The 24,092-nt window shown below is 37.3% G+C and overlaps 1 protein-coding gene across 2 annotated transcripts in view; it reads right to left on the reverse strand.

Annotated features, from left to right (window-relative positions):
• Positions 1 to 1,778: 1,778 nt before the first annotated feature.
• TTC8 (tetratricopeptide repeat domain 8) overlaps positions 1,779 to 24,092 on the reverse strand; it is a 45,800-nt gene continuing 23,486 nt past the window's right edge. Inside the window, exons 1-9 of one of the 2 annotated variants that reach the window (XM_086462172.1) lie at positions 23,937 to 23,957; positions 17,027 to 17,112; positions 14,103 to 14,190; positions 10,267 to 10,377; positions 8,162 to 8,301; positions 6,835 to 7,009; positions 5,441 to 5,563; positions 3,556 to 3,639; positions 1,779 to 1,895 (exon numbers count right to left, since the gene is read on the reverse strand). In XM_086462172.1, the coding sequence (XP_086318298.1) occupies positions 1,779 to 1,895; positions 3,556 to 3,639; positions 5,441 to 5,563; positions 6,835 to 7,009; positions 8,162 to 8,301; positions 10,267 to 10,377; positions 14,103 to 14,190; positions 17,027 to 17,112; positions 23,937 to 23,948 (936 nt within the window). In that variant the 5' untranslated portion in view covers positions 23,949 to 23,957. Of the gene's footprint in view, positions 1,896 to 3,555; positions 3,640 to 5,440; positions 5,564 to 6,834; positions 7,010 to 8,161; positions 8,302 to 10,266; positions 10,378 to 14,102; positions 14,191 to 17,026; positions 17,113 to 23,936; positions 23,958 to 24,092 lie in introns of those variants that run through there. The other variant, XM_086462171.1, reaches the window with a different exon arrangement.

A 24,092-nucleotide genomic window follows, 5' to 3' on the forward strand; every position in this document is an offset into this window, starting at 1 on the left:
CTAAAAAGAAGAGTTATTCAGATCATTAACTTGAGCATTGATCACAGTAAGTTGGATCTTATAAGGACCTGTAAGGAGCTGTTGAGCTGCCACACTAAAACTAAAGTTGTATTACTAGTTTCTATTCCAGTTCATGTAGAAATAATCTTATTTACTATGCAACTTTAAAAATACTTTGAGTTAATAGTATGACATTCGAAAATTCTCAACAGTTGTGTTTAAACTGCTAAGACACGTATTTTCTTTCCTGGTAGCTTCCTAAGTTTAGCACTGTCAAATGGAAAGACATAAATACAGTAGATCAAAGGATGGAACTTCCCTAGAAATTATTCCTTTTTAGCAGAAAGTAAAATCTTATTTAGGTAATGAAAATGACTAAGGTTCTCTCTTAGTTAGTTTGTGACAAATTGCTGACAATATAAAGATCAATGTGGAAAAAAAAAAGCTCCATTAAAGATGCTGAATCTATTCAGCCAATAATGCTTTTGCATTTCACAACCTGATGGGATACCAGTTAATGACAGTGTTTCTAACTGTCACCTACAGACTGCTCTGTGGGGAGGCTGTGGGTACACTTCTTCAGGCTCCCCAGCATCTGCCTTCACCAGCCACAACAGTGATGCAAAGATGAGGGTGGGGAAGCCATGAATAGTAAAAAGGAAGACATAATATTCATAAGCATGTTTAGGGTTGCTCCCTAAGCCAAGATAATCCCTTAATATACCAGAGAAACATTTTAAAAGCCTGTTTCAGGATGTGCCATTTCAGAATGCCTTAACATCCCACAATTCTTAGAGGCCTTTTATAAAGGTCAAGTTGGGAAATCATGCAAATTTATCCCTTTTAGTTAGAACACAGAGATATATGACAGGGACAAAGTCTTTGTTGCTATTAGTAGTATTCTTGTGGTTAGGATGATCCAAATATTTATTTAGCAACAAGGCTTATGTGGTAGCATAGGTAACCACCCAATCAATGCCTTGTTCTCAATTAATAGTACTTAACTTTGCAAGCTTCTATTATCCTTCTCCCTCACTGAGATCAAGGATAAACTCTCTCCTGGGCAGAGAGGAACACATACATTTATGCTATTTTGTACCAGTTCTGTGGAGTCTTTCAAAATACGTTACGATGGCTGACTCTAATTTTTGTGGCAATAAGAATGTAATCTTAACTTTCATAAACAAATGAGACAAACCATACAAACTGGAATTTATTTAGTTCATACAGTACAACAAGGAATATAAGAACTTCTGCTTTACATATGTATTTTTAATTCTTTTTAGGTATTTTAGTTTTCAAACTTAACATTCAGTAAGAAAGTATACTATCAAAAGCCAAGTCTGAAGACCAGTTAGGAACTACTCTTACTCTACGTTACCTGACAGATTGTCACACAGGAATATTTAAAAACTCGCTTTTCTGCAGAAAAGTCAGGAAAAAATCCTTTAAAATGTTCATTAATATTAAATGGAGACTTACTTGCTCATATACCAGACAAGTATTTCAAACTTGTCACACTGGCAGTACCCTGCCATTCCTGTAATTGCTCGTGTATGTAGTTGCAACGTGTGTTCTAGCTGCTTTTTAACAAGTCATTTGTTTTCAGATGACAGAAACTAATTAGGACTCTCAAACCTTTCCTGCTACTCAAAGTAACCAGGCTTTGCCATAGGAATGCATTAAGTATAATTTATCTACTTTGAACTAGTATTTCCAAAAAGATGTATGGGGCATTTGCCCTGGCTAACTGTTTCTACATAACAAAAATATGCTCATCACAGCATAGCGAAGTGCTGTTTTAACTGTTTGATGAGCTGTTGTGTATCAACATGGCCTGGAAATGCTTCTTCTGACTTCTGAGCAGCTGTGTAACTCCTCTGAAGATCTCCAACCTGTAAGAAACACACGAACTAATTTTGTAAATCCAAGCATGATGTATTTGCATCATGTATTCTGTGCAGTCCATTTCTGATGTTCACAAATGTTTAAACATAGCTGGTCCTGACAGTGAACAAATAAAACACTCAGTATGGAGGCTTCTGAACTCAGGGTTATGTACCCCTTACATCAAGGGATGAGAAGACAGAAAGGTGATTTTAATGGGAGGGATGCTTCAAGACAGTAACTTTATATCCCATTCCACCTGACTTCTTGAAGAAGTGACAAGAAGGTACACCATGCCCTGTGCTTGAAGTGAGGAGGAATAAAAATGGAAGATTTGTTTTTAAATTCCGTAAAAGTGCTGCTGTACATACAGGCAAAACACAACCCATCAGGTCTTTGTGTAAGCTGCAACTCCATGTGATTTCCTGCTTCCCTGCAGAGCAGCACAACAGTGTTGGAGAGCTGATATTGCTCCTCTGCTGCTTTTAGAAGTATGTTTCCACATTGTTCCCTACTTAGGGAACTTAATTTTTTTCCTAAATAGCCAAAATTTCCTGGAAGGAGGAAGCATACATAAGGAAAGCACCTCAGAAAGTGGGTTCAGCAAAAAACAACCCAAATTTTGGAAACACACCTAGTAAAAATGATAGCTCCTAGGTAGAAAGGAATAAGCTACAGAAAGTGTCATTAGGAGGCCTCTGTTGCCAGTGCATCAGTCAACACAGAGCTTCAGTACAGCAAGAATTCTCTGAAGGGGAAGAAACCAGGGCCCTGGACAGAGAAGTTACATTTTGTAAACCACAGCCTTACACCAAATCTAGGGATTGCATCACCACACTGCATGATCTGGCCTTCTCTCTTCTCCCACAACCTATGCAGGTTCTTTGCACAAAAGGTACATAACCAGACATTTGCAGACTAGGATTTACTCCTTCATCAGTAAGTACAGAATGCAATTATTCAAAACCATCTTATGTTTCACAATGGAGAGGATACGCTTACAAATTAATGGGTTGTTCTCTCCTTGACGCATGTACTTTAGCATCTGTAGGAGTTGGGCTGCCCACACAACACAGAATCATAACAGAATCTTGAAGGTGTAGGCACAAGCAAAGAAGTAATTTTTTCTTGTGAAAAATATAAGAACTTGAACAAGTTTCTCCTTATTAACAGGAATGTTGAACACACTGTTAATTCAGTGTCTGACACACTCTGTATGAAAGAAATTATTAACACAAAATTCAAAGGTTGTAAAGCTGAAGAACAGACTTTCCTTTTGAGATCAGTAAGATCATGGCATGAATAAATGATATTCTTTCCATAATTACTGATAAATCATATGATACTATTTCACTCCACATTCTGAAAAAGTCAATGACTGTAAAGACTGTAGATGTAATTGTTCATGGACTGTCCATCTTCTAGGCACTTGGAAAATTATGAAGTTACTTTACAGCTAGTTAGTCTCAAAAGCAAACATCTCAATGACTACTTTTACACACAAAGCTTCTGGGTATTAAAATGAAAATGTAACTTTAGTTTTCTTTGAGTTTATGCACTCTGTATTCTTTTGTCTTACCTATTTGGAATTCTCAGTAATAACAATAAAAACCCAACTGCCCCACCAAAGCTCAATTTTTAGATTGCAAGAACAGGATAGTACATTACCTTCTCTGAGAGTATTGCAAAATTGAAATGAGGCTCATACATATGAGGTGCTAAAGAAGAAGCAGTCTGCAGCAAAGCTCTTGCCTATGTAGAGAAAGGAAAAAAATAATTAAATCTGTGAGGGAGGGAAGATAGCAAGAATCCAATGCGATTTGCACCGTTCTTAAAAGAAATCATCCTGTATTTTCTTTACGAGGCCTTTACTAAGAAAGCCACCTTCAACTATGTATGAGTTGCTCCATAGTACATTTAGGCATAACATAGTTTAATAGCATTGAAATGAGTAAGATTTTTGGTTGAGTCAGAAGAAACACGTTGGGACTTATTTAATTAAGCAATTCAGTTCTAAACACTGAGCAGAAGATATTAGTTTTAAAAAAAAGTATTTCAAGTCCCACCCTAATGTATTTATCTGTTGTCTCTGACAACACTGTCTTAAGCATCCCTGAAAACCTAAATTTTATCATGAGTTTTCACACTCTAAAATTTCAATGAAATTAATTCTTTTTTTCTGACTAGCAAAATAGTAGCATTAAAAACTAATGAAAAATTAAGTACCGGAGGGTGCATTTTCATGCTATAAATCCAATATAAAATTAAGGTCAACTTGCAAATGCCTTTACTAAAAAACTGAGAACTTTGGGGGAAAAATGATCTTTTAAAACCAAAAGTATCTGTAAACCATTTTAGAAGGCAGAGTTAAGAAGTTATTATTAAAACTCCCTACATCTGACAATTCCGAGCACATGCAACGGTACATATGAAAGAACATTGGGAAATAAAATAAAATCCGAGATAAGCAAAATATCTTCACATTTTTTATTCTTCTGTGTGTAATTTTATTGCCATGATGACCCTAATTTTTAATTATACATGTGATACACGAAGAAAATAGAAAAGAAGATAAAAACTAAAGCAGACAGGAAACAATTGATTATAATGGAAACGGTCTGCAGTGCTAATTACTAGCAATCACAACCTCCACACTGGATGTAAGTTCCACCTGGGAATTAAATGTCTGTAAATTTACTGATTATGAAACTGTAACTAAACCCCAAGTTTTACTGGAAACATATAGTGCTGGATTAATTTCAGTGTTTCCAGTGTAATTGGCAGGTTATCTGAATAAAGTTAACTTTGAGAATTTGCTCTTTAAAAAGGTATTTACAAGTCTCTATATTGTATAGTAGCTCTCTGATGTATATATGAGTCCATCAAAATAGGCTTGCTCCTGTAAGGATTAAAACAATCCCACAGTAGTTCAAACTATCCAACAAACGCATATTAATTTTCCCTGCAAGTTTATAAGAAATCAATACATTTAATCCACTGTGCATGTAAATTACATATCTAAGTGCAATACAACTTAGTATACTTGCATTAGGCAAGATGAACCACCAAGCTTACTGATGCAAAAGTATTTATCAAGAACTTGCTGCTTTGGGACAAAACTCTAAAGCAATCTCCTTGTTGAAAAAAATCTTTTAAGAGCTGATCTGACTGCTGTCTTCTGCCACCCAGCAAAATTATATTCTCTACATTTATAAACCGAATATATCATAAAAGTTGTAATTTAAGTGATGATTACAGAATGATGGGGTTTGTTTTGGGTATCAATGTAGAAAAAAGATCTCAACAACTGCAAAGCCACTGTAAACTTTGTCTTTGATGAATCATTTGGATATGCGTAAGAATGAGCAGTTTAACGGGAGATGGCATGACAACGTGAGGGTTACAGTGAAACACATATAGAAGTTATCCATGTTTTTTGCCTTTAATAGTAAGTTAGATGTTCATACAATGCTTCCACCTCAGGAAAATGACATTTCCTAAGTACAAAAGGGCCAAAGGAAGCATTCTGCTTAGGCTGGGATTCAACACCAACCTGTTCAATGTGACCTTTTCGCATTTCCAGCACAGCCAAGTTGTTGTAAGCTTCTGCATAGTCGTTATTGTTGACTAACGTTAGCTTGAAACACTGGTAAGCCAGATTCAGGTCTCCTATCCCCTAAAAGGAAGATTGTATTTTAATTTGTGAAAAGATTGGAAACAACACGCACCTGTCTTGTTGTCTGGAGTATCTTTTCACCCATATGCACTACCACGGAATACAAATTACAATAAAAACATGCTGATCAGAACCATATGTGCTTTCTTCCCAGATTCTCTCATTTACTGCTTATTCTTCCTCCAGACAGAATCATTTCTCTCCAGGACAAACTTCCATGCTCTAAGTGATACTCACTTCATCTAATTTAACTCTGAGATGACTAAATTGTCATCTAAAAACTACACGACCTGCTACCATCTATAGTAGGTGCCTCCACAGGGTAAGCCATCCTGCCTCTCTGTCTCTACACAGACTAAAAACATCACATATAAGGCTAGTTTTTAGAAGACAAAAATTAAGGGAGACGAATTTCTTCATACGGAGCACCTGACTACTCTTTAACGCTCTAGTGTTATGATCAACAGCAATACAGCATAAGGTTAAACATTAAAAGCGACAAATGCTAGAAAATATAGGCACACCAGTTCAAATTTCAATGTTTTAGGCAGTATAAATTAATGTGTTTATCCTAGTTGCAGTACAATCAAGAACAGTTGAGTTTCTGACTTAAGTCATAATCAGCACTTGAATACAACTCATGTTAGAAACCTGTCAAAACTCTATTCAGTAACCTTATTCTGGGCACGCAGCTAAACAGAAATCCAACACAACTTCTGGAAGAACTTCTACAAAATTGGGCAATGAATGCAAATTAGTGTAGAAATTTGACAAACTTTATCCCACAATTACACAACATTTCTATAACTGCCTATAAGACAGAGGAACATGCCTTCTCCACTATGACACACATAGTGCTCTAGTGTCTGCTACACGCTGCGGAATACCTATTTTTATGACAACAGGATCAGTCTAAAGCTCCATGTAACACAAATAGCAGCTCAGAGAATCTTGAATTCAATTTTTTTTCAGATTAGCTTGTATTGCAGCAAAGGCCTTCAAGGGCTGGTATATGCTGCAATTTTTTTAGAAATAAGAGACGCTTAAAGACGGTGGGAAGGGAGCATCTCTTCGCAGGAGTAAGCCACATTCTGTGCAGATGTACAGAACCTCTTTTTCCTCTTCCTCTCTAGTGAAGTGCAAGTAAACCTTTAATCTGTACTGCATTTATCCTGTACACTATTGGGTTTCATATTTCAAAGCAAGGCAGTGACTCCTTCCTAGTTTGTAAAATTGTATTTATTCAGAAAAGTTGTTAATATTTTTCATACCACAGCCACATGTCCCAAGTTGTACCACACATCTGCTGTCTCCTCCTCGTTTTCAGCCAAAAACAGTGCACGTTCAAATGAAGATAGTGTCATATCATACTGCTGGGCATAGAAGCAACATAGGCCCAGATTGTTAAAAAGTTGGCAGTTATAAACACCCATCTGCAGGAGCCGTCTAGATTGAAAGAAAATATTTGTTTAATTTATTTTTTCAGATTAATTTCAACTAAGAGTACTATTCTAAATGACAAAGTTCTCTCTTCCTTTCTCCCTATTCTGAGAGGGCATAATAACCAAGTGTTTTAGTCTTACACTTGGTAAAAGTTTCATGAAGGGCAGTGCAGGGCATTTTTGATTAGCAGACTCAAAGCTGTGCAAACACTCTTCATGTAAATTAGATTACTTCTTTTTGACTGTGCCACACGATTCGACTTTATTGTAAGATGGGGCTGTACGCAGACTTTCTCCATTTCTTCTTTCCAATCCCTCAACCTCAATCAAGCTGTAATTTGTTGCAGTTCCTTTTTATAACTCTTCAGACTTTTCAATTTTTTGCTTGATTCCTGTTCTTCAGCACGGCTCTCATCAGTAGTAATACATCTAGTATGTGAATCTATATTAATCTTACATTTGAAGCATAACTCAGATTTTGATTCAAATTGATGTTGTTTAATGTGTCTTTTAGAATGGAGATGCTTTATAAAAATTCTGTTTATTAACATTTATAGGAAAAACAGATAGGCTAAGAGGGCCAGGCAAAAAGAGGGCTGCTGTCTGCAGCATGGCTGTAAGTTTCTGAACCTAAAGCATAAAAGAGCAGGTCCAACAGAAATGAGACGGTAGTGCTTACATTGACTTAATCTGCTCTTAGACTTAAGAATATGAGTCAGGCTCCTTTGCACTCTGACTGTATTGAAATAAAAAACAAGCAGCATTGTTTAACACTACCGTTTTAGTGCTTTCAGTAAAACATGGGGGAATCCTAGCCCATGTTCAAGTAAGGGATTCTGTGGTCACAACTGCTCGTGACTTCAGGTGGAGTTTTTCAAGGACTACTCTTTTTCAAAGGGCTAAATAGGAAGTCCGTGTGCCTTCTGAATGCAACTGAATTGACAGCATGTAATGATGACAAGTTTTTAAGAGATGTAATCACCACTGGCCGAGTTGGTATGCCAATTTTATAATGATATTTTTTGTCCAAATGCTCAATCATCCTACCATGCCAATCTCCTAATGTTCTTTTTTGCTATCAGCATTACAAAAATCAACCCTTTACACTACTCTCCCATGTGTTCAGTTCCCCCTCCCTCCCCACAAGCGTAGATACCTATAAAAGCGCAGAGCTATCTCAGGCTGGTCTGAATAAAAATGGTTACTGCCAATGCATGCAATGGCTTCCACATGAGTATTGTCTTGTTTTAAGACGTCTTTGTAGTACTCTGCAGCTGAGGTGATATTGTTCATTTCCTACAACAATTGTAAAAAACCCACATTAATTCTACTTTTTATCATTGATTTTTATCATAAAACTTATTAAAATGTCAATATACTGAATGCTTTATCTATGCCCTGTACAGTACTTAACTGAGATTAATTATGTATGCTCTCTCAGTTCCCTGATCATCCAATGCAACATCATCAACTGGCATCTTCACAAGCAACACACACATCGACAAGAAGAATGCATATTAATTTATCAGTGCTAGCCGTACCTGTTGTTAACTCTATGCCACAGCTACAGAGAGAGATCTGTTTAGGTTTTATTTTTTAGAAAAAGAGATTGGTCAGAAGCTTAGCATGTGCAATTTGCTTCTTTTTGCACAATGCCTGGTGATACCCTGTTTCCCAGTATGGCAACATACATTAGACTTATTTCTCCAGTCAATGTCTCAATTATTTTCAATGCTTTGTAAGTCAATTCATGAATTGCTCTGAAAACAAATGAGAATATAATTGCATATGAAGAATTATTACGTGCCTTTGAAAATAGGAATCATGGATTTACTAGCAGAACTTCTACTTGCCAGTTAAGAGAACTGTATTGTATAAAAAGATATGCTTCGATGTATGCTACTTGGAAGATGAGTTAGGGTGAACTCATTGCTGTAAACAACGTCACACTGTTTCTGAGGAGTGCAAGTCATCAGAGGATTCTACCCCCTATCAGAAGAAAATAAATTAAAAAGATAAACACATTTCTGTATTTAGAGAGGAATAATTTCTTCCTGTGTGCTGCAGAAACACTGTTCTCTCAACATGACTAAAGAATAAGCTTTTATTTAACCTCAGCAGCATATTTACCTATGAAAAAATGTATTTTCTGTAATTAAAGGAAAGAGCACTAAAGCAGTCACTTTAAAAAGAATGTATTTTTTTAAACCAAAAAAGGTCTACAACTCTTCCTACTGTCAAAAGGTAGTGACAGAGAAAGCTCTGATTAAGATGCCTGATACACATACTCCAGTTGTGTCTATGTAATGAGAACAGCCCCGTGCTGCAGTACAAATCTTTGCTAATGAAGCTATAATCCTGCGCTCAGGTGTCAGTGCAAAACTAGATCCTGTCAACTATATGCTGTTCTTTAATAATTCCTTAAATGGTTATGTAATGTTATGTATGACTCTGCAAAATAATATTCATATTAAAAACTCTTTAACAATTCAGAAAGGAAAGCCTCCAAAAATTATGCAGCTGTTTTCTTCCTTGCTGAAGGAAAAAAAAGGATTTAATATGAAAATGTATTAAAGCTTAGGGGTTAGATGAGAATGATGAGAACAGGAAAGAATGCCAAGCATGAATGTAGACCCAAAAAAAATAAATTCATGACTTTGTTTAAAACATTTGTTCTGGAATAGTATCATTACCAACTTTCAGCGACAAACAATTTTAAGTCCACTGTTTGACACAAAAATACATACTATAAATAACTACTTTAAAACTAATCCTACTTAAAATAACATCTACTTCCTAAATGAAGAAACATTCAGATTCCAACTGTTCTCACTGGCTTGAGAAACTAACAGTAACACATAGTGCTAACAAAGACAACATCGATGAGCAGAGTATTTTGCTTTTTAATCCTGCTGGCTGTTGGTGACTTGAGCAGTTTTAGTATGATGAAACATATATAAACTAGACCTAGCTACATGGACAACATCTGGACCACTTGATTTAACATGGACTTGCTTCCATGTGTCAAGGGTAAATAGGATCTCACTCATGTGATCAATCACTTAAACAAATAATCCTGCAAGGCTCTCCTGACATTACTTTGCTATCTTTGTGTAATGTTACCTGTATCGCACTAGTGATAGGGAAAATCAGTATAGTTAATCTTTGATGACCTTACAGTTATATTCAACTATTGTCTCTTTTTTTCTTGCTCAGGCAGCTAACCTTGGCCACAACAAGGATTGCATAGTGGGTGCGTACCTCGTAGATTCTGGCAATTCCACAAATTAGAGCCACTTCTCCAGGAAATCGATCTAACCCTTGCTTGAAAAGGTTCAAAGCTGTTACAGGCTGATCCAAGCGCAAATATACCTAAGCAAATAAAAAGTGTATATAAATGTCAAATGTCTGACTTTTATACTTGCACTGCTGTTTAACAAGGGAGATAAATAAAAGGGGTGACACCCCCCTTTATGCAGCAAACCATTAGCCGAGATGGTAACTAATACTGGGAAAACAATGGAGTGAATACTGAATAAATCTCTGTAATTAAGATAAAACAGGCTAATTAAGATAATTAAATTTGCATGCATATCACCTAGACATTATTAATTCATCTGGACATTACTAATAAACCAAAAAAGTCACTTGTTATTTATTATCATATCAAAATAATATACTTTGACACTGAAGTGAAGGTACTGCCTTTAATATTTTCTTGTTTAATGTATTTTAAAAAACCTTATGTTTAGGCTTTAAAAAAATGGATCTTCAGGTTGATAGGGCTGGAATACCAAAATACTTTACTTAGTTAAGTAAGACTGCACCGCACAGAGTAGGGACACTTTCAAATTTCCTTACTGGTCAGCCAACCTCCCCTGTCACAAACAATAAAATCCCGTTACAGAAAGAGGGCAGTTTGGTCTCTGTGATTTTGGCTTCTGTGTTGATTATGACAATGTATTATGTGGATAACGTTGTGTGAGAATTAGATAGAGGACATCAACGTGTTGATAAAGACCACCTCTGCAGCTGTCTGAGAGTACAACTGTAAAGCTCTCCTTTTGTGGGGTATGGTAAATACAGCTACAGCAAAGGAAAAAACCCCGTACACCTACTTTGGGAAACTAGATAGCTAAGAGTGATTAATCTCTCCCACTGAGTGGAAAAGTGTTTTGAGTGCTCCTGTTGCAGAAATGCTACATTAAATAGTGACAATACATGATATAACTAAAAAAAGAGAAAGAATCTGTGTCTGGTATCCCAACACAAACATTTTGTGATGCAATGTAAGAAAAATATCAACATCAATCAAACACCTGAGAAACCTCCAAACACATTTTCCTCTTCTGCCCTTGAGCTTCATGGACTTTTGAATGCCAACAATCAAAATACTAGTTAAAGTCATAAGTTCTTTATTTGAATCCATATAGATATATACTGCTGTAGACAATTGCAAAGAATCCTTTCCTACGACCACTCAAGTGACATTCTTAATTGTCAAAGAGCTGCTGACTGTGAGTGCTGTCCTAGTAAAGGGACTGCCACTTCAAGTTGATCACTGGCAAAAAGAAAGAAAAATACAGGCGTTTTTTTCCCAGCCATTTTGCTAAGGTCACTTGCATTTCTTGTATCAAGCTGGAAAACCAATTCCCTCTCTTAAGAAGCAGTAAAAGAGCGGTTTGGGGTTTTTTTGGGGGGTGTGGTACCTGGTAGACCAGGACTGCATTAATGACAGCATCAATGAACATGCTTTAAATCAACTAATGCTCTCTTATCTGGGCATGTTGCTGTATCTAGAACAGACTTCAAGTCATTTGCTATAGTTTTTCATTTATAAACCATGAAGCAGTTTCTGATTAATTTTATGTCTGGACTAAATTTTAAGCTTTAAATAATTGTCTCTGTTGTGACTGTCATGCTCCTTATTTTCTTCTAGCAACAGTTTTCTACAACTAAATTATTCTGTAAAGAGTTTCAGTGGAAAGTACACAGACGAAAGAGAATACATGATAGCTGGTTATAACTTCTTAAGAAGAACCTTAGTTAGTTCTTTTACCTATCACCTATGTGAGTGACTTCTACAATTTATCCTAAATGTGTACCGCACACCGCCATATGTACAAATAATTTCATATTTTCTTTGAACAGAGAGAAAATTCTAATTAGCTGGTTTTTTGTTTACTTGCTTATTTTTTGACCTGATCTAGCTATGAAGCACAGCTATCTTCATATTCTTAGGGCAAAATAGAGGAAAAAATGGAGGACAGGAAATTCCACTAGATCTGCTCCTTTTTAATCTTTTAATGTTTGCTTATGAAGTATGCTTTCTGAGCATTATGACTCAAGTCTGCTCTACTGCTGCATCTGGAGGTTCACTTCAAAGATGCACTTGCTACAGATGCTCTGTGCAAATATTATGCCAAGGCAATGCAGCCACAGTACTCTACTACAGAATTCCTACATCCAGTGGCATATCACACTGTCCATCATCTCTGCAGACTGTCCAGATGACTGACAGAAGAAATTAGAAGATAGGTAGAACAACTTCCACCTACTCACAGCTCCTTTGGGGAGACCTGGTCTTTGAGTACTACAGTTATAGTCATTAAGTTCTAGATGCTAAATGCAGAATGGCTCGATTTTCTTCTTGGTATCTCTCTTATCTCTGGTAAAAATATCCAATTCCCAGCTCTTCTGGGTCACGAAATACTTTGTAACTTCTCAGCAGCCCCAGCTTCTTCAAAGACTCTTTTATTTTTTTTTAGTTTTCTTTTGGTCTTTTAGCTTTTCATAGATTACATTTTAAGGGAGAGTTAGCTTTCAGGAAAATATTTTAAAAAGCCCAACAGATAGCTGTTGTAATAATGAATATAAACAGAAAACGCATTGGTACCACAGTATGGGTCTGTTTGCACAGAACTTGATGCAATCGTATTATTTTTTTAATGGCTGCTTAACTCAAATCTTATCTTTTCAGTACTGTCAGATTGAGCTGTATGTCAGTGCCCTACTTTATTGCCTGTCCACCCAGTCACTAAATCATGTTGTGCGATGCTTCATACTTGAGCGAGCTGGTCTATGGGACGGGAGGTGAAAGTTCAAACGCAGCTCCTACTTGAGCTAGTAATAATGTGGGGGGAATGTGTATCTCCCATAATGAATCACTGTTTGTTAATCAAATTACCTTGCCAATTTAATCACCCTGTGCAGCTCATGTGTTTTGCAGAATGACTCCTGGTAGCGACAGAAATCTAAAATTACTAAGCTCAATTGAGTAAACTAACTCTAACTGCTATATTGAAGACAAGTCTCCAGGTAGCAATGATGATCATTTAAATAAAAGATGTAAATTGCTCAAGAAATGTAAAGCTAAAGCAAGTAATGCCATATGAATATCTGAATTATCCACTAGTAGTGATGACTTTTGGATGGGCCTGTGACAGCTGGCTTAAAGGGAGCTGATGAAGAGCAACTGATTTCATCTCCTTCTAGGACAAGAGGAAGAAAAATCCAGTTTTAGTTTCTCACAGGCCACCTTTCCTTGATCGTCATAAAAAATGTTTAGAATCTGATATGTACCCTGGTAAACAAGTAATTCTGAGGCTTAGCTGTGTCACTTGTTCTTGTAAAGCTTTTAATGCCTTTATTTTGATAGAACATTATCTGTTTCAAGGTCTCCAATTGCTTCCTGTAAGTTCATTTAATTTTCATTTTGCTTGTGAAACTACAATTTTGAGCTGCACTCTTCACTTACCAATTTATTTCATTAGTTTCCTAGGAGACCATATATAGCTACAGTGTTCTGCATAGAAAAGAAGCTGTACAATCCTCATTGGAGTTTAGAGTGAAGAATACAGTACTGCAGGAGATTTTTTTTTTCATTGTGAAATATGTAAGCTCCAAAATCTTTTTGTAAACTACAGATTTCAGTTTCAACTGTTAGCATGTATTGCCTCAGGTCTATACGGAGATCACACGCTATTAAACTTAATGGTGTATCAAGCTTGATACTCAGCTATTATTCTAGTGTATGGACTTGTCAGGGACAGCCTAGAATTTTACTTCATTTTTAAACAAGCAAATCTATGACTTACTTTTGCCAAATACAAGATTGTGTCAACCATGTCCTGTTGCTTGAAAGCTGACTTAAACTGTTTTTCGGCTTCACGATATAATCCTAACCTAAAGAGACAACAGATAGATATAGAAGGTACTGACTGTCTTTTTTAAAAAAAAAACTTATTAAATAATGAAGCAGTGCACACTAAACCAAACATGAACTGCCCAAAAGCATACTTTAAGGTCACACATTTGTGTGCATTTTAACAAAAAACATGCTGTTAAATATATTAAGGTTACAAAGACAACCATTCAAAACTATGGCAAAGGCAAATTCATTAAATTTGGCCCCCTTTTGTACATGTAGCTTTCTGGTGCTAATTGAATGATGTACTCGTTTTCACAGGACTCCCTCCTGCTCTTTGTACAGAATAGACAGTAGAAAATGAGCAATTAAAGTCATGCCTCTACCCACATGGTTTTGGAGCAGAATTTCCTTACTCATGGCAAAGATCATGTAGATACTCTCCACTGTAAAGTTTAGGGAATGCTTAATCATCTATAAAATACTTTCTCCTAGCCTTGTATGGGAAATGGTGAAAGTTCTGTTGCTGATATTAAAAATCTTTAACTGTGTGTTGAAAACATGCTGTATTGTAAACAGCATCACAGCTTAAGACGCCCAAGCAGATCACTTGGGAGGGGGCAGTATGTGGCACATGAACCTCACAGAAGTTTGTTTCATGTCAAAAGCATTTGTTTTGCAGTTTTACTGTAGAATATTTTGCAGTAATCTATAAATGATATACAGACTACAAAATTAAGAGAATTATACCATTTCAATAACAGCAAAAAGGTACACTTTCCCATATGCAAATTGCCCTTTCTTTCCTTCAGCCAAAGAGCACATATACTTGGTGAAAAAACACAAAACACAGCAAGACAAGCCAGCCATAACAAAGAAACAAGCCAATGGATCTTGACAGTACATGTGCCTGCTTGGATGCCTTAGTCTCTATAACACTATTCATAAAAACCCTGAACATGATGAATTACCTCTAAGCTCATGTACTGGGTTTGCATGGCGAGGGGGCTACAAGGGTGGCTTCTGTGAGAAGATCATACAATCACAGAATGTATTGGGTTGGAAGGGACCTCTAAAGATGCCAGAAGCTTCCCCTATGTCTGACAGAGCCAATGCCAGCCGGCTCCAAGACGGACCTGCTGCTGGCCAAGGCCGAGCCCATCAGTGACGGTGGTAGTGTCTCTGTGATAACATATTTAAGAAGGGGAAAAAGTTATTGCACAAGAGCAGCTGCAGCCAGAGAGAGAAGAATATGTGAGAGAAACAGCTCTGCAGACACCCAGGTCTGTGAAGAAGGAGGGGGAGGAGGTGCTCCAGGCGCCAGAGCAGCAATTGCCCTGCAGATCGTGGTGAAGACCACGGTGAGGCAGGCTGTCCCCCTGCAGCCCATGGACGTCCATGGTGGAGCAGATATCCACCTGCAGCCCATGGAGGACCCCACAGCAGAGCAGGTGGATGCCCAAATGAGGCTGTGACTCCATAGGAAGCCCATGCTGCAGCAGGCTCCCGGCAGGACCTGCGGATCCATCAAAAGAGAGAAGCCCACACTGAAGCAGGTTTGCTAGCAGGACTTGTGATCTTGGGGGGGGCTCATGCTGGAACAGCCTGTTCCTGAAGGACTGCACCCCATGGAAGGGATCCACACTGGAGCAGTTCATGAAGAACTATTGTCCATGGGAAGGACTCACATTGGAGAAGTTCATGGAGAACTGTCTTCCATGGGAAGGACTCCACACTGGAGGAAGGGAATAGTGTGAGGAGTCCTCCTCTTGAGAAGGAAAGAGAAGCAGAGACATGTGATGAACTGACCACAACCCCCAACCCTCGTCCCCCTATGCTGCTTGTGGGGAGGAGGTGGAGAAATCGGGAATAAAGTTAATCCCAGGAAGAAGGGAGGGGTGGGGGAAGGTGTTTTAAGAATTAGTTTTATTTCTCATGACTTTACTCTGATTTGATTGGCAATAAATTACATTAATTTTTCCCTAGGTTGAGTCTGTTTTGCCTGTGACAGTAATTGCTGAGTGATGTCCCTGTCCTCATCTTGACCCATAAGCCTTTCCTTGTATTTTCTCTCCCCTGCCTAGCTGAGGAGGGGAATGATAGAGTGGCTTTGATGGGCACCTGGCATCCAGCCAGGATCAGCCCACCACAGCTCAAAAAAAATTAAAAATCAGTCTAATCTTCCGAAGAATGTCATATAAACGTTAAGGATAGTGAAGAATTTCATTAGTTTGGCCATCTAAAAAGAAGCAATAGTTTCAAGCAAAGATACAACACAGAACTTTAAAGGGCTAACTGCTTTGTATTATCAGCCTGTTCATGCAAGAATTGCTTATGGAGTTGTAAAGACTGCAAATGATGCTTCAGTTTTTTAACAGCCAATACCGTATCCATGTTCTACATTCATGGGACAAACACATTGTAAAGAATGAAAGGGGGAGCTGCCTCAGTACTTGTTTGAATTATGGGAAGCACGGTTGTATCAGGAGGAGTTTCATCTGATTTGGTAGAACCGGCTGTAACAATCATAGCTAGATCCTCAGCAACCACTCTAAGCTGCTTGCACAAGCTCTCCTCCCCGCTGTTGCAACTCTTTCCTCAGAGAGGCATATCGCTGCACAGTGTTGAGGTACTCAAGTCAAGGTGAAGATGCAGTAATTCAGTTACTTAAAGGTACTCAACGTTGATGCCTTTACCTCAAGCAGTTGAACATCATCTCCTTGTATACTAAAGGAGATTTAACCGTAAGCACAGCACTCTCCAACTAGATACTTACTGAACTATTTCTCAGTGTTCAGCATTGCCCAATACACCCAGAGGTTCAGGTCCTACACTCATACTCACTGATGACAGGAGAAATGAACAATAGCTTACCTGTAGTAGCACTTGCCAATTTGGACTTTCCACCACCAGTCCTTGAATTGTGCGTGCTCAGTGGCAAGGGCTGCCAAATCTAGAGCCTTCCAAAACAAACCCATCATCTTAACATTAATACCTTCAATGTTTATACAAAGAAAAAGAATATGAAGTGAACAATGTAGAGGTTATTGTAAAGAGAAAATTTTGAATAAAAAGTCCTGGTAAACTTGAGGTGGGGGCACTGCTTTTTGTTTACTATCTTTATAGTTTAGTGCACAAAGCAGCTGAAAGGATAATTTTTCCCTCTAAGAACATGTAATCCAAATAGCTTCTAGAAATTCAAAGAGAAAATATAAAATTAATTTGATCAGACTGATGAACTGCTGCTTCAGAATATACAGAATATTTGTGTAAGCTGACACACTTTTTCCAGGCTTCCTATCCTTGTTCACTAAAAGTTATTAAAAACTAGTAAAAATATACTAAAATAAAGAAAACAGTTCAGCCACTTCGAAATACTGTAGAAATTGTCATCTCATTGCTAATATCGAGCTGCCTCCACTTCTGGGAACTCTCAGATGTGTACAGTGTCCTGGTTTGGGCTAAATCAGAACTAATTCTGGTTTAGTGCTTTTAACTTTTCAGTTAAGTCTCCTCTAACTAACGTCACTTTCTGAAGCAGCAGCATGTTTTTCCAGACAGTGACTGCTCCCAGCGGTGATAAGGCCTGATGTTTATAGTTCGTACCAAGGAATGGGATGCAGAGAGGCCCTTGCTTATACTTGTTCTTATGGCGACCAAGGTCACTGCTAAATCTTGTACTCCATGTTGGGGTGCCGGGAGTGAAAAGGGTCACAAGCATGTAAAAAGGTCGCACCTGCAGGGAGGAGCGAACTGGACAGGTGACCCAAACCTGACCAACAGAGTATTCCATCCCATATACGTCATATGCAGTATAAAGCTGAGAGATCATGAGGGTCTCGCTCTCTTCGTCTCTTCCTCTCTTCTTTGATGGCCGACATCTGAGGAGGACTGATCCGTGCATCCCCGGATCCGGTGCCTGAGTCCAGCTCCTGCATCCCATCCCTGTCTGCTGCCGAGTCCAGCCTGGGACTGCCCCAGTGCCAGCCCTGCAGTGTGGTGGTGACGTATCGTCATCAGGGTGGGGGGAGTTGGGTTTGGTACTGGTTTTGTATATATTTGTACATATTGTATATATTCCATTTTTTCCTTATTCTTATTATTTATCTTTTCTTTTATTGTTATTGTTTCATTAAAGCTGTTTTAGTTTTCTTTTCCAAACCATAAAGTCTCTCTCCCTTGTTCTCTCTCCTTTTCCCTTTTGAGAGGGGAGAGGGGTTAGTAGAGAGCGTCTGTCATTCGTTAGTGGCCGGCACAGCCTCAACCCGTGACATACAGTTAGAAATGCTTTTTCCTTTAAAAAGTCTATGATGTAAATATTTATTTTATGACAGACAGGAAAAATACATAAATATTCTAAGAAACAGATAGCTCCTAAAGAGGGTGGAGGTCCAAAATCTCTTTTATCTGGTATATTGGAAAAGTAGGTATGCTAATCAAGGTGCTACCATCAGCCACCACAGACAGAATCTATGTTTTTTCATGTTTTAGGTATAATTTCAATATTTCTGTTAAAACAAATAGATGTGCGTTCCGTACCAAAAACCTACCAAAGAAGCAATTGTTAGCATTCCTTTTTTTAAAGTTCCATTTTGTCCCAGAACATATCAAAGCCATGCTACATTTGTTACATTTTAGAGATATCATCAGAAATGGTCTAAAAAGCTTTAAAGCAGTATTTTTATATGAAAGAACTGACCTTTGTTTTTGTTTTCATAAACATTTTGGAGACCACAGAAATCAGAAACTAGCTATCTATTAGGAACAATATGGAAAAGTTCTGTGCACCGGCCACTCAGTAGCAGAGGAACCAATAATTTCCAGGAAAAAAAATAATCTGAACACTTGAAATACTAGAAAGAGCGTAATTTAGTGAAATCCACCTCTGGGTTTGATTCCTGTTCCTCCTGCTAGTAAAATGAGTCTGCAAGTAATCAACGGGTGTAGATTTGACACAGCACAGTGAAGTCAGCAGAGCTATGACAACTTGTCTAAGTTGCTCTCTTTGGCTCTGTGAGAAAGAATGATTTGTTTTCTGTAGCAATTCAGGCTAAGGACTTGCATTGATGCTGTCCTCAAAGAGAAAGAGACAGTTGTCATTCCCTGTCTCTGTCACAGGAGAGAGAAAACTGAAGTCACTATTTCTTCCATTTAGGTGGAATCCTTGAAGACCTCTGATGGAAGTTTTTATCTTGGTTGCCCTTTGTTTCTTACTGGCTTTGCAAATTGCACAACAGGGCCTCTTGACTCTACAGCTGTAATGGGGAAGAAGCTTGCTTCTCCCGTCCAGACAAATATTTTCGTTCATCTGAAGGTATATAAGCACTTTTATCCCAGTACTAGGAAAATTTAGGAAAGTAGTTGATGTTAAAACACTGGTTACTTCTGTTGCATTTACAAATGTACAAACAATGCGTGTCTGTTAAATACTACACCTGCTTCTAATGCAGCATGAGCAGCCACTTAAAACAAGTAAGGATCATACTGCAAATAATGTGCCTTGAAGAGCTTTCCTTAGAGTGTTCTGATGACAAGTATTCAAGGAGAAGGACTGAATTTCAGAAAACGATCCCTTCTGTAGCTAGAAATTCAGCTTTCTTTCTGGTACCCTAATTATTTCTGATAACTATTTCATGCAAGGCTAACATTTCTGGCTGCTGTTGGAAAGTGGGAACTAAGACAGCTTCAGGCTTAGTAGACACTAACATCAGCAGTTTATCTGTTGTTGCAGATCCTGGACTCTTACTGGGATCTTATTACTAACATCAACAAAGCAAGCATGACTTCATTTTGGAGTTAGTTTCTGAAATTAAGTCCTGTTTTTATACTTCGCTGTTAAGGAAGTAGGAAAGGAATAAGAAAATTGTGTTTCCGATACTTTACAAGTGATGATAAAAGCTTTAATCCAAAATACTATGAACGTTACCAGTATTTCTAAAAAGTGTTTGCCTGAAAAAGCTTTATGCATACCAATGGCAGCTTTTCGCATGCTAGTAGTTAGACTTTCTGCTGATTTAACAACAAAATCTTTTGCCAACATAGCCTTTGAAATGTTAGTAAATTGATTAAAACAGACTTTTAAAAGTCAAAGCCTTCACATTGCTACGTCAATACCAACTGCAAGCATATTTCAATTTCAGTTTGCTGCAAACTTTTTTTTTTTTAATTGCACAGTTTAGGTACAAATCAATGTCCAATCAGCACAGCATGCTAATTTAAAACCAATCTATAACAGCAGTAGCGTTATGCCTATCCTGCACTCCTGTGCATTGCTCAATGTTGGTGTAGTCGTATTAATAACTAGGATTGAAAACCAGCATGGATTGTGGATTGGCAGATACTGGTATGTCCTTTTAAGGATTTTTGCTTCTAATGTACATACCAGAAAAAAAACTCACACTGATTGTCCGAAAAGTTTTAATAAACTTTAGGATGCAACTCATCATCTGGAAATGTTGGTCAGCTGAAATGGTTACTCTACAGAGCACTAAGCATAGTTACTCACATATGCAGGAGTCCATTTCAGTAACAGTCTTAGCCCTGGGAAGCCTTTCAGAACAAAGTTATTTTATTCTCAGTTCTTATATTCGTGCAAATAAAAATAATAAAATCCCCTCATACTTAGTGGGTTTTCTGGTGGTTTTTGTTTTTTTTTTTTTTAAAAAGAGTTTTTCTTAAAGAATGAATCAGAGCTGGTTTTAATTGAAAAAGAATATAGATTCTTCAATTGTAACTGTACTTAGCATAGTTCTGAGATTCATTTTGTTACCGTTACTTTCCTTAGGTAAACTGTATTATAACTAATACTTCCAAATTGTCTACTAGCTGTAACTCAGTATAAAACAGCTTATAGGGTTGTGGTAATTTACTATTATAATGCAAAATTAAATTGCTAAATGTACATTTGTTTGAGAGTTAGTAATTCTGTACATAGTATTGTACGCACCCAGAAATTAGATAGATGGAATCAACAGCAAGCGTCTGCTGCTTCTTTCATGGGCTGTTGAATGGCAGTAATTCTCCCAGCAACAGTTATTTGAGGACAAACAACAGGATAGTCTATAAGATAGCTGAGTAAATGACATTAGCTATACTCAATTTAACACAGCTTCTTCTGGTGAGTGTCTTCCTGATTTCTATAGTTTGTAAATCTAACATAATTCTGTTAGAAATAGATTCCTATCAGAGAGTATAAACTTCACAGTATTAGGAAGAACTAAGGAAATACGAGAGGTCATGACTTCTGGCCCCAAGTATATGTTGTACACTCGTTCTTCCTCAGAACAAAGTGTCTTGTCATCACTACCCACCTGTGAATAATGGCAGAATACAGCGTCACAGTCTACTGCTGAAAAAAGTAGCAGCTGAACTATTTCTGGACAAGTCTTTTAAACTGCCCTACTCTTACAGCATTTAGCCCATAAAATGGCTTTAGAAATAGCTCAAAGGGTACAGAAAGTCAGTTACTAAGCATACGTGTTCAAAAGGAAACAAGTTGAGAACAACAATGGATAGGGTAACAGAAATTTCTTCAGAGAAATGTTTAATTTTTCATTAAATAAGACGAAAGACTTCTGAATACATTTTCAAGGGCTGAAAAAGCTCAGTGCTTCTCTCTCCTTCTTGCATCCCTATGTTTCTGATGACAGATGTATTTACTTTTAATTTGAACCGAGTTCCTAGCATTATCTGTCCAGTTGAATGTACACTTACTAATGATATTTCTCAAGGGAAATTGCTGAGGCTTTTTTTTTTTTTCTTTCTATATACTAGTTGAATATTAAACAGAAGATAAATAATAAAACTGCCTTTGCTTCTTAAATGATAATGCAGCTGAGAACAGTACAGACTGTTCCAGATCAGCACCGTGACAAAGGAAGGGTACCGTCACTACTACTTTTGTGTTTTATTTGCAAAACTGCAGGAACTGCTCTTCCAATTCTACCCATGCAGAAAGTCCACAAGTAAAGGCTTTTCAGTCTATACAGTCACAAACTTTTGCAGGCTTACAAACCTTCCAAGCTCTTTCATCTCATCTCATCTCATCTCACGCAGAAAATTGTTTTGTGGGGTTTTTTTTTTTAAGAATGTGCAATATCACACAGTAGCAGGTAATACAAAGATGCAAAAGATGTCAGTGAATGTTCTAATGGGTGATCAAGCAAGATCCAGATCAACTTTTAAAGAGTTAACATAAGTGCTGTTACTTGCTGAATCCTAAGTGACTGAATTTGTTTCAGGGAGAAGCAAGAAAATGAATTAACGAAAAGCCATTAGCAGGAGAGGTGAATAACTAGTGACACAGCCAAGTTAAAGCAGAAGTTACAATATTTCTTATTTTTGTTTAAGAAAAATTAATGCAGATGAAGTTCAAAAGGAAGGGAGGACAGTTTGGAGAATACATTTATATTGAAAATGGTGTAGAAAGCACAGAAGAAAAAGGAAACTAAAGCAAATGAGAGAAAGCAAAGTGAACAGTAAAAAAAAAAAAAATCTCTTCAGAGATACACATTGCGTTATAAAGGCACCTTGTACTGTGAAGTGTGACATAATTTTTTCCTACTAGATGCTATCATTAACCAAACATGTTGATCTCCCTCTCATTACACAATAAACAGTGGTGACTAAGCTGACACTTCTTTGCTTATGGATATTTATTCAAATGGCTAGGGTGCATAAAAAAACACAGGCAAAACTGTTCCTGCAATACAGTGATCTGGGATTCTTAGCAAGGATTTCAAAATACATGCAGTACAGTGTAAAAATCTTACATTTTTTTTCTGGAGTGCTTGGAAAATTCCTTGCACCGTATGAAATTATCTGTCTAGCCTAGAGATCCTGCATGCCCTTAAAGTGTAGGTCACAGGCACGTGGTATCTTATCAACTGATCCTTGCATTCTTAGTGAACTGAGTTCTCAGTAACAAACTACATAAATTTTAATTATTAGTGGCATAAACCCCAGTCACTTTCTTCATATTCAGTATCAGAATATGTAAATGTTAACTGCTATTTCTCTCTGACATTTCTGACACTTGCACTTACTGTTTCAACTGTATTTTGGATTAATAGTGCATTGCAATTCAATCCTCTTAAAAGAATGCTATGCAATAAATTGACAGTGTACAACTATAATCATTTGATACTAGATTAAAAAGCTTCACATAGCAGTACATTTGGAAATGGTTCTGATCTATGTCAACAACAACAAAATATTTTTTATGTGTTACCTATTAACTGGAGAGTCTAACTTCAGATCTAATCACACACCAGTCAGTAGTATTGCAAAAAATTCAGCAACTGTTTAGTCAGCTATGCATTGTTGACACAAACAGTTCTTTCAAACAAACTTCAAGCAGAAATTTTGAATTCATTTCAACCGGGTGCACATATACATAGTAATGAAATATTTTGACACTTTATTCATTGAATAAATTAATTATTTCCCTGAGTGAACTGACAAAAAAGTTCTGCAACCTTTAGCTATTTCTGGAAGTTTGAACAATATGTACCCAAAGTTGATCTTACCCATTCAGTACAGTAACATATGAAACACCACAGAAGAAAGATTTTGGATAGTGCAACAGTGAAACTGTGTAACGAGGAAAACTTTTGGAGAATAAATGTTACAGACAATTGTATGGACAATATAATCTTTGTCTTGAGGCCACAAAACACCTCAGCACTATGGAATTAAATTTCTAGAACAAGTGCCCAAAGTCCTATTGATATTCTATTTTTCTGCAGCTTCACCAAGCACCTTTCCTTTCTATTCACCCAAATGCATAAACAAGCATCTCATAGTTTAAAATGTCCAATGATGTTCAATTCAATCACTAACTATTTTGTCAGATATTTTCACCTTCTTCTGTTAACGGACAGTCTTCTGTAACTTATTGCTCACTCTCAAGCCTCAGCAACTCTGAACTTCCTAGGCAGTT

Source organism: Leptosomus discolor, chromosome 3 (genome assembly GCF_034619465.1).
Source record: "Leptosomus discolor isolate bLepDis1 chromosome 3, bLepDis1.hap2, whole genome shotgun sequence".
In the NCBI taxonomy this organism is placed as follows: domain Eukaryota; kingdom Metazoa; phylum Chordata; class Aves; order Leptosomiformes; family Leptosomidae; genus Leptosomus; species Leptosomus discolor.